Raw genomic sequence first — 14,968 nt, forward strand, 5'->3', positions numbered from 1 at the left:
AACTAGATCAAAACTTGATAAACGCAGTCGAGTTCATTCCACAGACGATGACGACGCTACGCCGAAAGTTAGAACTAGATCAAAATGTACATCTCTCTCTGTGGACGAAGAATTAAAAGAGGATAACATAGACAGTTCACCAAGTAGCGGAAAGTACCTTGAGACAGAAGCAGCGCGAAACGTTTCACTTAGCGACACCCCGAAAAGATCAAGAACTCAGAAAACCGGTCGCAAGGCAATTTTAACCATGTCTAATAAACGCGAATCGGTACGCAAACATGAGAGTAAAGCTAACAAGGTGGAAGTTGCACGTAAAACTGGCAAAAGTTCGCCCGTGAAAACTGGTCGAGTAAACGGTGACACTGCCGAGTCACCAGTGGTGCCGAATGGCTTGAGTACACCGAAGGGTCGTGGGCCATTGAGGCACAGCGCTTTGACACCGTCTATGAAAATGAGAACTGACATGCTGGTTAAGCCAACAACGCCATTGCAAGAGCTCAGAACTAGGTTGCATGTCAGTGCAGTGCCCAAGTCGCTGCCTTGCAGAGAAGAAGAGTTCAACAACATTTATACATTCCTGGAGAGCAAGCTAAAGGATAATAGCGGAGGGTAAGCTTGTCTAGACATTGCTTAACGTGTTTGCATTTACTTTCCCTGACATGCTGTTACGTATCGATTCTATTGCAGAAGCATCTACATAAACGGCGTCCCAGGTACGGGAAAAACCGCTACTGTAAATGAGATCATGAAATGTCTAAAGAGATCCGTGGAAAAGGGTAAACTGGACTATTTCGACTTTGTTGAGATCAATGGTATGAAGCTGTCTGAGCCCAGGCAAGCCTACGTGCAGATTCTAAAGCAATTATCTGGGCAAGTTTTAACGTGGGAACAAGCATATAATACGTTAGAAAAGAGGTTTAATAGTAATGCTAAGAGGTCAATGACATTGCTACTTGTAGACGAGGTACGTTACGTACATACGTATCTTTATTCTTTACATGTATATGTTTACCTTCCATTATTTTATTGTCTTTGATATATTATGTTAAGTAATTTTTAATTTCTTGCCTCACTCATTTTTTATTGCTTTTCCTTTACTCGTAGCTTGATTTATTATGTACAAAACGACAAGACGTAATATATAATCTATTGGATTGGCCTACAAAAGCCTCTGCTCGATTAGTAGTTATTACTATTGCCAATACTATGGATCTTCCAGAAAGAGTTTTAATGGGTAGAGTCACATCGCGATTAGGTCTTACCCGCGTAACTTTCGAACCATACAATTATAAGCAATTGTATGAGATAGTGTTAACCAGACTTAAAAACACAGACATTTTTGAGAATGAAATTATACAATTAATTGCACGGTAAGCATTATATGATTTCTTCATTTAAATAGTTTATTCTTAAATACCTTGTTGATCTATTTTATGTATATATTTAATTTTAATATAGTTTTAATGCTTGGTTTTGTGTAACTTTATTACTGCAAAATGTTCTTCAAACATTAGCGCATTTTTATTATCATATCCTATGAATTATATTGACTGTACTTTTTAATTGTTAATTTTTATAATGAAATTAATGAAATTTGATTAACCGTTTCAAGAACACGTATTATGTCTTTTAGTAAGGTATCTGCAGTATCAGGCGATGCTCGCCGTGCTCTGGACATTTGTCGCCGAGTGGCAGAAATCACGGAAGCGCGCAATAATACTACAGTAAGCGTACAAGATGTGAATGAGGCTTTGTCAGAGATGATAATAAATCCAAAAGTTCAAGCGATAAAACATTGTTCAAAATTCGAACAAATATTCTTGCAAGCCGTATGCGTGGAAGTCAAGCGAATTGGCGTGGAAGAAGTTTGTTTTATAAATGTTTACAAACAGTTTGAATCTCTATGTTCCTTCGATGGTTTGTATATAAAGAAAAACGTATTATTAATGGAAGAATGTGATATGCTTAAAGGGCATTTTATATCATTGTAACTTCTGTTTCTAGGTTACAAAACTCCCAATGTTACTCAGGTGCTTGATATTTGCGCAAAGTTGGGTGACTACAGATTGTTGATATGCGAATATTCAGGTAGCGATATACATCAAAAGATTCTGCTGAATACATCAAAGGATGAGATGCATTATGCATTACAAGAAGTTGATATTGATTGAGGACGTGCAAAATTTGGATAAATGCTCACTCTTTATTATTAATTTAATTTATTATATCAATTAGTTTATTTCTTTTTGTACAAAGAATGAGATATGCGTGCTTTTTTTATGAACTGTGACTTTACAATTTGCTCGTCGTTTACTCTCTACCTCGCGCAGATATATTTTCATTGTAATATTGCAATAAAAAAAATTGAAATGTAAATGCAATTTCTAATAATTTCATTTTCGTTTCTATTTTGGGCGATATATCGTGTCGCAGTAAAATAGCGTCTAGTGAACGAATATCCTTAGAAATATATGTTCGACTGTATGGCAATGAGTCAATCTATTATTGGAAAAATTACACAACTCAAGTTCACGGATGAATCCTTCCTCTCTCATTCATAAATCTGTTGGCTAGCAGTATTTTACTTTTTGTGACGTGCTGCAAAAGTGATGGCTGTTTTGTCTTTTAAGTCTTAGTGAGTTACTGATATTATTAATACGTACACATAAAGAAAGCTACAAGTAATGAACGGCGACGATCTCGACGGAAATATTCTTTCATTATATAATGCTCAAAAATGGGAAGAGATTGCTGCTTTATCTTTCACGAGTGACAATCCGAAGCCTAGTAGATTGTCATGGGTGTTACCTGACGTGAATGACCTACATTGGATGAATGATATTATACGAAAGTACAATTTATCTGGAATTGCGAGCATTGGCTGTGGTTGTGGATTATTAGAATGGTTGCTACAAAAATGTTCAGGTAAATCTTTACAATAATATTGACATAGACTTGAGTCACTTCGATAATACTTGTAATTGCTAAGGAATAAGGAGTAATAAAGATTACAACTTCTTTTTTAAGGATTGGACGTTGTGGGTGTAGAATTGGATAGTTCTTGGTGGAATAGCAAATATTCTCCTCCGCAATTCTTGAAAAATATCATCTTCGTTGAGAACAATTCAAATTTTCAAGTGCCAAAACGATATGCGATGCTATTTTGCTACTTTAATAACTGTGCAGCATTCTGTAATTATATGGAGAACTACAAAGGTAATTTAATTTTCGTCATTGGGCCCGCGCTAGGGAATAATTGTACAACAGATCCGTTACCATTCGATGAAAAATTTGCAAAATATAATTGGAAATTAGTAAAGCAGAAGAAACTTGCGTGTTCCAACAATTGTATTACTGCGTACAGTAATAAATAATAAAATATGTGTGTTTTAAATAATGAATTCAAAATAATATGTACGTAGAACACTCTGTAAAATTTATTAAAAATATTTTTGTATAATTTCCAATTTATACTCACTGTCCTCCCTCGAATTCTAAAGATACATTTACATGCGCGTGTGCACGTACACCCACGTGCAGATACATGTATTTAATCTAAAACGTAGCAAATTTAGATTAATAATATAGTCATATAACAAGTACATTTAAAAGAAGTTTGTTAGCTAACACATTTTCTAATCAAATCATCTTTTTCCATTTTCATTATTAAAAGGAAAAATTTATTTCATAATTTTTTTCTTGAGTAATTAATTGAGATACTAATTTATCTCTCTAATAGCCTCTCTAATAATGACAATTTCATATGTATATGCGAGATACATTCTATCTATAACGCACAACACATTTGATATATTGACTATATAATTCTTAAAATAATATTGTGCTTGAACTATCTTCTAGAAGAATCTTTCCAATTATTTTTGTGTAATTTAACACATTTTATTAAAAATATATTAACTGAGAGCTTTTTATTAAAAATAATGGCAAATATAATTATATTTAATAGTAATGCATTGCTGTTATAATCTTATCTACCTTTTTAATTATGGAATTATCTCCCCCTGTCCCTGCCTACCCGATTCCCTACCTGCAAGTCTTCCGTTAAAACCGCGACGCGATTTAATAGGGATTTAATAGAAGTCTTTTTAATCTCGCACATATGCGAGAATATGTAAACAAGATAAGAATATAACCCACCCGAATTTTGACGAATAAGAAGAAATCAACATATATCGTACAACACATTCACATAATACGTCAAAGTGGCCAATATTGACCACTAACTCGGCGTATCCCTTCGTTGGGCCAGATTGGACATACCTTTCGTTGCTCCTGGCCTTACAGTCTGGTCATTTTGACCAGAGATCAGGAAGGAAGAAAATTCCTTCCATAGTCGGATTATCGTCACCGACAAATATTTCGTACGGTTCGAACTGTATGCGAGCGTCGATTATATCGAAATGCACGATCACGAGAAGTTAATTAAGGAAGAAATTTAATTTAAAAAATTTGCTGCGTAAAACTCAAATATATTTTTACCTCCGTTAGTTATTCAAGAACAGATAATGACTGTTTCTTCGTGACTTAATCTCCAAATTCGAAATTCAAGTATATATGTATAAAAAAACAATTTACTTCCCGTTATATTGATTTTATTTGAAATTAAACAATTAATAACTTCTTGAAAATTTTCTAAAAAGCTGATCGCGAAGACCGACCGCGAAAATATGAAGATGCGTATAACTGTGCATGTATTCATGCGAGACGCATCTTGAAAGTGTATACACATACATACACACAGAAAAATATATACTACTTGCAGTAAATATTATTTGTTCCAAGTATTTGATAAGTTTATATATCCGCAAATCTATCATAATGTCGTCGCAAGTGTTACATTTACTCAAAACATATTCTGGTTCTTAGTAAGTCTAGTACTTCAAACAAGAATACATAGAATTATTTGAAGCAAAACAATTTTGTTTCTTCGGATTTTATTAAAAGAAGCATACGGAATTCTTCAATAAGTTTTATAATTTTCTTCAAAGAACAATAAATTCTTTGAGTATAAGATGGCAAGCTTTTCTAAGACGAGTAACAAGTATATCTTAAAACTATTATTAAGAAAATATTCTTTGTTGAAGCAAACTATTACTTGAACGGAATAAAATAAACTGAGTAATTACTTTTCTTCCCTGTACAATAATATTTTTCTGTGTGTACACATACAGAACAAATGACGTGAGAGCTAGAGAAAAGAAATTTTCTGTACGATAGATAGACCGACAATTGTATATTCTAGTTAATCAAGAATCTCAAATAATGTGTGAAAATAATATAAATAATATTAGTTATAATTAAATAATATAAGTAACTCTTATGCGCACTGAACGTTTTACTTGATTGGATATTTAAATGATTGTAAATTCGTAAAAGATTTTCCACGAAAGATCTTCAGAGGAATAAATAATATAAAGTTTCAGCGTTCTCGGCAAAATATTAGACTCTCACGTCATATTGTTTTACTTTGTATATAATTTTGTTAATGAAAAATGGATAGGGTACAAGAGTCTAGCTCGACGAATACATCAATAATATTCGTCATATTTTGCGTGAATGGGCATCCAACCCTCCACAGTGAACATCGCGATCACTTCCTTTCGACAGATGAAATATATAAACATAAAAAATATGAAACTACGTTGTACTCTATCCATTTTAGGCAACGAATCAACGAGATGTACTAATCTACGATAAACTATCTACAATCTACGATCTACGAGTTGTCGATTCGTTACCTTAATAAAAAAAGTTACTCACTTACCACCCGATGCGCAGCAGCGGAGTTAACTAATGTCGATCCTGTAACATAAAAATATACAATTCATTAAAGCAATGTTTACGAAAACTAATATTGCAAAATAAAAGTAACTCTTGTGCGCACTGAACGTTTTACTTGATTGGATATTTAAATGATTATAAATTCGTAAAAGATTTTCCACGAAAGGTCTTCAGCGGAATAAACTTTTATAAAATTTCTAATTACTTCTTGTTCTCGAATTACTTCGAAATTATAGAATTGTGAAATGAAACGACTCAAAACTAAACCGGAAGAAAGATTAGTTTTACACTAAATAAAAAATATTTACCGTAAAGTTGCTCCGCCGGTGCCCGATGCCTCTCCTCGGCCTCCTCCTCCACTCGGATTGTCCTCTGGCACACTCGCGAAAACACAAAAGATCGTTCGCGCGATTTTACACTCCCGTTTATTAAGTCCGCGCGAGGGTATTCTGTTCCGTCAAGTTCGCCTCCACTTCGAGGCGACGAGTAAGTTGAGACACGCGGTATCCACTGCGAGCCTCAAAAACTGCCGGACCTCTGAAGCGTGGCCATCGACGGGAACGGACATTTAATTAACGAATACTTGTTCCTCAAATGGACTTCGAAAAGTCTTTGATTCGGTCACTTAGGGCCAGTTTCACAAACGTCGTTTAACTGCTAACCCATGGTTAATTGATCCTCCATCTCTTCTCGGATAACAAAATAGAGAAAGATAGGAAGTCGACTGAACTCTGGTTAACAGTTAACCGATGTTTGTGAAACTGGACCTTAAACGGCACTCCCGAACGCGACGAGAATGAAAAACTTCACTTTATACGCGTACGTTTCGTACGTGTAAATATTAGAGAGATTATTTCTCGGCGGGTGTTAATGGCTCACGAACGAGACGATCGCGTACGTAAGCGGATGATCGAGATCCCCGTAGGAAACGATCGCGTTACGAGGAGCGACGCGACGACACGCGGAACACCCGCCTCGCTCGACTGACTCGCGCCGAATGATAGAAATTGTTTTTCGGCCGATAGTTTTTCCACGAATTCCACGGCGCTACGTCATTTCTTGGAACCCGTGCGCGGCCTTCGACCGAGTTGTTTACAACGCTCGGGCTCTACTGCGCTACGTCATTTCTTGGAATCCAACGCTCGGCGAAACAAGGTGACGCCGTACGCGGTGTACTATTATTTATGTACTATACATGGAAACTTCGTCAACACGATTGTAACAATAATTAGGCGGCGTGCATCGATCTGTACGGGAATTCTGTAACTTGCTATCGAGGTTTCTCGATAAAGTTAACTAGGAACAACCAATGAAAATCTGCGTCTTTTTCGAAGATCGTCCTCGCCATTGGCTGTCGCTAGTTAACGATACTGAAAAGCATCGATTACAAGTTACAGAATTCCCGTACTGGTCGGATATGAAGAGATTCGCTCGAAGCGAAATATATTTTCACGTCCATGAAGTACGTTAAAAACTGTTATCCGCTTTGAAAAGACGTAATTTTCGCGGAATCCGAGACGTCGCTCGCATTTCGAATTGCTATCGATCAGAGCACCATTTCGATTTCGGTGTCGATTTCAATCCGACTCGATTCACGTCGATTCGATTTATCTCGCGGAGGGGAGGATTTCAGAGAGAGAGGCGATTAGTCAGCTAATCTCAACCGGGTACCGGAATTTATTTCATTTCCATGGAGTGACGATGTCGTCGGACGGAGATGTTGAATCGAAAAAGGATACGGAGGGCAAAAATAAGCACAAGATCTACTGCACATTTTGCCCGTCGAAAATGCTCAATGCCGGAGCTGCCAGGTTAATAAGCATGGACGTGAGTATCGGTACTTTGTGTACTGTATACATTAATATTGAAGCAACCTCACGCGTGACTCCTCGCGTGATTATTAATTTTCGCAATTCAATTGCCACGAGTGCCGCTGCGTTATCGAGATACGCACTTTCGATATTTTCACCGCGTTTCTATCCTCCGTGCGTCCAATGTTTATAACCTAAAAATTATACTCCGCGCGCTCGGTGCCTCGTAAGCGGTGCCCTCGGCTTAAAATTTGCGCATCGAGCGTTTAAATACCCCGTGACAATTGCCGCGCGAGCCGACAATTGATCGTCGTCACGAGCGAGCGAGTGAACGCAAAAATTTTGGGATTGCAGTTTGCGCTACCCTACATCCACAGCCAAGCACAGGACAGGGACAGTCAGTCGGAGATCATTTCCGACTACTGGCTAGTGGAAGATATGTTCACCTTCGAGAATATCGGCGTGTCCCACACGGTGGGCAACTTCAAGTACCTGGCATGCGCCGATTGCGAGAGAGGCCCGGTGGGCTGGCACGACTTGTCCACCAAGATGTCCTATATTGCGCTGCGTAGAGTGAAATACGAATGAATGGGATAAGCGCGCGTTGATGAGATAATTTTCTAATTTTATACGTGTATAAATGTACGCGCGTACGCGGCGACACAAGTGTACAGAAAGATGGCATGCAGATAAATGATATTTAGGAAGCTATGGATATGTGCTTTATATGTGTGTATGTGTGTACATAAAAGCGTCTCTAGGTTTTATCCAAATTTCTCCCTTTTTTTAACTTAAACGGTTAAGTTCAATATTTTGTTTTTTAAAAAGGCTTGTTATGAAAATAAGCCAATGATGTCAACGGTACTATATCGTTACGGTAAAATTACGCTTGTCTCGTGTGCAACGTCGGAAATCGTGCCGATGCCACACAGGAACGACGACTCGGTGGTAAAGTAAAGGCGCGGCCCCTTGCCGTTTTTCTTTACTTGACAATTTAATATTTAATCACAATATGTTACAAACAGCTGATGAATCAGATAATTAATCCTCGGTACAATGTAACGATTCAATAAACTCCATTTACAATTAAAAATCTGCTTACTTAATGAATGCATTCGTGTGACTCAATTATGCCGTTACGGTATCACTTGCTTCGTATGCCGTTCGTATGCCGAGTATCACAAATGGGTTATACGCCGCATACAATTAATATAATTAATCATACGTGAGGTGTTGTATCCGCGCGAGTAATACTTATACGTGTACACTTCTCGATGCGATGCATGTATATAATATGCGTTAATACATTTTCAATACTTGTCATATACATTATCTGTTTTGCAAAGCCTGTTTGCGACTTGGGGGGGGGGGAGGGGGGAGAGCTCAGTTAACCAGTATTTTATTTATTTACGTCCCTTTTTTTATTTTATCCTCCTTTAATCTTAAATATTGCAAAAATAGTCGCGCGTTCGTGCGAGTCATACCGCGCCGATATTAATAACATCACAGCTTTATCTCATCTTAAAACGCGTACGTCACTAAAGCAAAACGCATGGTTCTTTCATACGACGAAAGATGCGGACGTATATAATGTATTATACAGTGTGTGCGCGCGCGCGCGCGGACCCACGCACGCATACACGCACGTACGCGTTACACAGCGCTAATTAATGAGAGGACAATCTTAAGTACGACAGTTTCGTCTAAACTGTTATTTTGTATCATACGTAATAGTAAGACTGAGCAGAACGATAAAAACATTAATCGTAAGGGTTATAGGTATAAGAATTACATAATATATATGCTATATAAAGAATTGTAAGAGGAATTATTGTAAATGAATAGAATGTTTTGCAGAGACATGAGGTTGTCTCTGAATGTTCTTATAAGTAAATGAATGAAGAATAGCTAATAAATAATCAGGTATTTTCAACAATTTGAATAATTATTATATTATATATATAGTTTTTCTACTTATGTAAACTCTTTTGAATGTAGGATAAGAGACGTTACAATGCTCGCTCCATGTAAATATGCTTGCCTACATTATTACCATCGCGAGCAAATTGCGGCAATTTTGTTATTTTTTATCTAATAATACTATGTGTCGCGGTAAAAAATTTTGTATATAAATCTATATAATTATATATAAAATTTTTTACCGGTATATGTTTATCAACTTATGTACATGTAAATAAGAAGTTTTAAAAGTTTCTTAAGAAGTATTAAATATAGGTATATCGTAAAATTCTATTGCTGTTGAAACTTGATAGAAAATTTACTGAAAAGCTATGAAATTATATCCCTTTTTTTTTAAACGTTATAGAGACGAGTTTCAAAATACCTCAAAATCAATTAATTTTAGATAGTAATTTCGAAGGACAAATTTTTATCAATTCTCCGCGATTCGTTGGCTGAATAGAATGGAATAAAGTATATTTATACATAAGTTACGTATCTTCTATATGTATATAAGTAAATATGCAATAAGCATTATTACTTTTCGCAATGGCGATTACACAATCTAACAGTCAATTTTCCATTAAACACATTTTACTCCAATTTTCCACTAAACACATTTCCAATTTTGTGGTGGAACCAACAGATGATGCTAATTTAGCAGAAACTCCTCCATCTCACATTATGGGACTTTTCTCTATTCATAATGCTACACATTCGCATGTGTTCTTTCAGGATTTCTTAAAAGAATAATTTCGAATAATTCTATTCAATAATTTGACGCTTAAATCTGTTTATGTATAATTTCCTTCTCCCTATTTTCTTCTCTCTTTTTCATCTCTATCTATCTTTCACCTGTCCTACTTTTTAATACTTTTCTTCTCACTTTCACTTGTGCATTTTTTAATCGCATCACGTTGATCCATATATTAGAACAGTGAAGTTATTATCTAAATAAATAAATAACATAACTTTGCATTGGCAAATCATTCAATTTACGTGCCCATTTGTGTTAACAAAAAGAAATGCATTTATTTCTTTGATATAAGTAAATTTTGTAGCACGTTATGTGCTTGTAATATACGTTGAAAAAATTTACTGGACTATTTTATAAATTTTTCGCATTTACTTTTTTATCGCCCGACGGTGTTAATGAAGTTTACTGTACCCGTGGGAATTACAAGACAAGAAGAAAAGCACGAAAGAAATTAAAGAATTAACAATGGTAAAGAGAAATGTTATTTCTAATCTTAAATAATGTAGAATTTAAATCAAATTTTCAGTAATTCATCCCCCCTTATCTATCAGGCCATTGCAGAAAGTAATAAATGTTTTGCATAATAATAAGAGTCTCTTTTATACTTAATATTTCGCGACTACATATGCTAAAGTTTTGCTTATAACGCGCGCGCACGACATCAGAATGAAACTTTTCGCACTCGTATACAGATATAAATAATGCAAATTGCGTGTGTTGTTTTCTGAAAGAGTGCCACTGATAATACGACGACATAGTAGTATCATATTACTACTATACGTCTTGGTCCGTGGAACATTAAACACTAATAACATTAATAATATTAATTTACTCATTAATATAAATAAATACGTTCAAAACATTTATATGAATTCTCCATTGTTCTAAAATTTATCTTAGTAGATCTAACCATTTGCTTATAAATTGGTCTATGATGAATTTGGTTAAATAAGTTTGATTACTTTTATGTGCAAATTTTCCTCTACACCTCACGATACGAAATATTCGATGTGTCAATTGCACGTATAGATTTTTCGAGAGACATTTATACGTGAAAAAATAAATAATAGTGAAGCGGTAAAAATATGATCTGCAATTAAATCAGATAAGTATTAATAAAAGATATAAAAATAATTAGGCATTTCTAATTAATAAATTAGGAATACTGTGTTATATAATAAAATTAACTTATCGTACGAATATGTAAATATTATTACAAAATTTATAATATATGTTATAAACGAGAAATGGAATTTTATTTTACTTAATACAACTTAACTTTTTAAATTAAGCATAATATATAAATTAATAATAATATAAAATTAAATAAGAAATTTTTAATTTTGATTTCGTGTTTTTATACCTCTATATTGTTTTACTTTTGCTGCACTTTTAAGTAATAATAAATAAAGTTATCAATGAATTTGATTGTTATTCTGCTTTTGTACATAAAATCACATTTCAATAATTATAAATCAATGTTATAAAAATGAAAAATGGCTTAATTCATAATATCTGAAATCTGATGTATAAAATTTATTTGTCTATATCAGTTTTAGTAAAAGAATATAATATTGAGAATGGATTAAAAATACAACATTTTAGCGTTAAAAATAAATTTATTTATATAATTTTACATTCGAAAAACTATAAAATAAAGAGAAATTTTCAATTTTTTAAGTATTTTTTATGTAAAATATTTATCGCCAAAAACTTTTACATTTAGGAGTTGTGTGTAGCATAACTCTCAAAGTTGTGATCTAAAGCACAAACTACAAAAGTTGTTTAAATTTAATTAATTATTATAAATTAATTATATTTGTTAAAACTTTATGAAGGCAGATTTTGAGATTTTGGTTCTTTAAAAGTATGATATTATAATCTCTTTTAGTATTTCTGAAACTAATTTTTCTCTTCAAAATGTCATGATTTTTTGGAAAGCCAAAATATTAAAATCTATCTTCAAACCTCCTGATGGACACATTTAAAAAACATATACGTAAGAAAATATTTGTTTCGCAGTTTTTAAGCATAAAATTATATAAATATATTTTTGACAAAATGTCATTATTCAATCTATTCTCAAAATTATATTTTCTTAATGATTTCATCGGGCAAGCTTTTTAAATATAAAATTGAATTTAAAAGCCTTAAATAATTATTCTACTTTTACTCATAACAAATAGATAATATACAAGTAATATATAATGTAATAATAAATAAATTTAATCTGCAATAATAAATTTTTACACTAAAGATGCTTGTTTGTCATTTTTGTTTTAGACTCTTTAAAATTACTTTTGCTAAAAGAATAACATTTTAAATATTAATCGGGCTCGTCAATAAATATAAATTATTTATTCCATTTTTTCTGTTTCTCGTCCCCTTACGATAAAAATTTTACTTATTGTTTTCTGACTTTCAAAATGTATCTGTATATGCATTCATATGTATTCGCATATCAATAAAAAACACGATAGAGCGATTGTTTCTTTATAAAATGAAAGCCAATATTCTGAAAAACTGTATTAAAGAAAAAAAATATCGAAACCAAGCACAATCTGGCTTTATAAGTTGACGAATGCAGTGTATAGGTGAGTCAGAAGAAGACAAGTATATCATATTAGCAATAAACTTTATATAAATACTTAATAGTTTGACGTATTTTGGCTTGAAACTAGTAATTTTTGCACGAATTATATTGCAATAAAATGAAAGGCAATATATCGCTTACATCGCCTATTGTTTGAAATAAATTTCGAAAGCTTATCTTAAACTGAATGTTTTAAAGTTATAGCAATGCAGCCAGAAAAGAAGATATAGAAAAACTGTCAAGTTTCAATATTCATTTTAAATTGTGAAAATCAAAGACGCCTTCGATCAATGATCTCTTATTGGTATACAAAATAAATATTGCCGACGAAAAATTTTGTCTGAAAAGTTAGGCTCTAGTTTTCGAGAGAAACACTACGCTGCAAACAAACTCGGAGGAATTAGAGAGATGATCTAACACAGTTATATTGTTTTTGCAAAGAAAGAAGTAGATTGATTTTAATTTTATTATCGTGTATGAAGACAATTATTATATGCAAAAAATTCTATATATTATTTATTTCATAATTGAAATAATTTCACCTTCGTGACGCCCTTTCTCCTTCTCGCTTTTTCTCTCTCTTTGTTTGTGGAAACGCCACATACCAGAGCGCTTAATAAATAATGCTTTCGATCTATCTACTAATCCATCTTCTCTTTCTCTCCCCCTTCCTTTCCCACTCTCTCTCTTTTCCTTCAAAGTTTGTTCACATTGTAATGTGACATCGTTATCACTATGTACCTTGTTATCTACACATAAAAGACAAGAAAAAAGTATATCGTTACTACTTGTCCTTCCTTTTTATCTTTATCTCAAATTCCGGAGAGAAAAGAAATTATACTCCCCATTCATTCTGAAAAACTCGTGCAAAAGACGTTTTTTTCGTCTGCTTGGCCTTACGATTATATTAAAATCGAAGAATATTTGTATTTATTGCAGTGCAATCTATGTTTTACGATATATTGCTGAAACTTTCTGAAAGAGAGCTGCAATATTTATACCCGTACGAATATTTTTAATCATAATTTTTTACATCCTTCTTCCCGTACTCTCTTTTCATTTTGCATTTTGCTCTTTATTTAAGCAACAGTTTTGCAAAATATCCGTCGAATAATTTCCGTCAGATCCAAATGGCTTTCATTGAAAAACTCTTTTCTTATCTATCAAATGCATTATCCCCCATCGTTCATTTTCATATGTTTAAATACTCTTCTGAAAGTTATTGATAACGACAATTTTAATATAACGGAATTAGATTTCTTCTCTTTAAGTCTATAAAATCGTAGGACAATGTATAAACAAAATTGTAGTCATTAAAGTGCATTAGCTTTAGTTGCATGACTTTTATAATATTATTTCTGTCGTCAATAACGACGACACGTGTTTATTCAAATTATAAGCCTAGAAGGGACTAGAATGCTGCATATTACGACATTGTCTGTTTGTTGTTTCACTTCTTTTCCTTCTTCCGATAAAAATTGATAAAACATTAGCGAACGATAAGCAAATGCATTTAAGAGTTAAGCAGCGTCTTTGGACTAAATCATTTTGTTTGGTCCAATCAAAATAGGCCAGTCCAAATGTTATCGATGCTTCATCGCATGATCTTTCACGATCCTGCCTTGCTAATTTACAATGTAGAAGAGTTTCAAATTGGAGGTATACATCCACATGCCAGTGAAAGTTAAAATTTTTTTTTGGCAGTCACAATTATCAAACGAGATCTGTGTTAGTGAGTATTTGCCGCTCGGGCTCGATTCTTTCAACGTCGGTTAGCGATGCAATCATCTAAACGCTCCTCTTTCTCCTTTACAGTGAACATTTTATTGCGTAACGTAAACGAGACCTCGAGTCATTTTTTAATTTCACATTAATTGAGTCATTTACGTGTCGAAAAGTTTTCAGATCGTCCTTCGATATACGTGTAGCGTAGAAAATTGAGATCGAAGCTAACCGTCGTCAGAGAAAAATCGATCCTCGTACATGTCTTTTCAAATCTGAACGCGCATTCGTCATGACGCAGGCACGCCCGCGCGAGCGCGCGTG

General features: G+C 33.8%; 3 protein-coding genes across 3 annotated transcripts in view; all 3 read left to right on the plus strand.

The window, feature by feature from the left end:
- LOC105566438 (origin recognition complex subunit 1) overlaps positions 1-2,490 on the plus strand; it is a 6,807-nt gene extending 4,317 nt beyond the window's left edge. Inside the window, exons 3-7 of the mRNA XM_012020441.1 lie at positions 7-609; positions 688-964; positions 1,105-1,370; positions 1,634-1,917; positions 2,005-2,490. Of these exons, the coding sequence (XP_011875831.1) occupies positions 7-609; positions 688-964; positions 1,105-1,370; positions 1,634-1,917; positions 2,005-2,171 (1,597 nt within the window). The 3' untranslated portion in view covers positions 2,172-2,490. The remainder of the gene's footprint in view (positions 1-6; positions 610-687; positions 965-1,104; positions 1,371-1,633; positions 1,918-2,004) is intronic.
- A 90-nt stretch (positions 2,491-2,580) lies between these two features.
- LOC105566402 lies at positions 2,581-4,074 on the plus strand. The gene is made up of 2 exons (XM_012020364.1): positions 2,581-2,925; positions 3,028-4,074. Exons 1-2 carry the CDS (start codon positions 2,685-2,687, stop codon positions 3,372-3,374), a joined length of 588 nt encoding a protein of 195 aa, XP_011875754.1. The 5' UTR covers positions 2,581-2,684; the 3' UTR covers positions 3,375-4,074.
- Positions 4,075-7,395: 3,321 nt separating this feature from the next.
- LOC105566403 (guanine nucleotide exchange factor MSS4 homolog) lies at positions 7,396-9,549 on the plus strand. Its single transcript, XM_012020365.1, has 2 exons — positions 7,396-7,629; positions 7,968-9,549. Exons 1-2 carry the CDS (start codon positions 7,504-7,506, stop codon positions 8,199-8,201), a joined length of 360 nt encoding a protein of 119 aa, XP_011875755.1. The 5' UTR covers positions 7,396-7,503; the 3' UTR covers positions 8,202-9,549.
- The last annotated feature ends 5,419 nt before the right edge of the window (positions 9,550-14,968 follow it).

This window comes from Vollenhovia emeryi, unplaced genomic scaffold, assembly GCF_000949405.1.
Source record: "Vollenhovia emeryi isolate VEMERY1.0 unplaced genomic scaffold, V.emery_V1.0 DF939145.1, whole genome shotgun sequence".
In the NCBI taxonomy this organism is placed as follows: Eukaryota; Metazoa; Arthropoda; class Insecta; order Hymenoptera; family Formicidae; genus Vollenhovia; species Vollenhovia emeryi.

What these genes read in the sequence shown, in the direction of transcription:
- LOC105566402 (XM_012020364.1), top strand. Translation starts at nt 2,685, where the DNA reads ATGAACGGCGACGATCTCGACGGAAATATTCTTTCATTATATAATGCT. An exon ending in GTTGCTACAAAAATGTTCAG is followed by an intron (nt 2,926 to 3,027) that starts GTAAATCTTTAC and finishes TTCTTTTTTAAG; the next exon opens with GATTGGACGTTGTGGGTGTA.
- LOC105566403 (XM_012020365.1), top strand. Translation starts at nt 7,504, where the DNA reads ATGTCGTCGGACGGAGATGTTGAATCGAAAAAGGATACGGAGGGCAAA. An exon ending in CCAGGTTAATAAGCATGGAC is followed by an intron (nt 7,630 to 7,967) that starts GTGAGTATCGGT and finishes TTGGGATTGCAG; the next exon opens with TTTGCGCTACCCTACATCCA.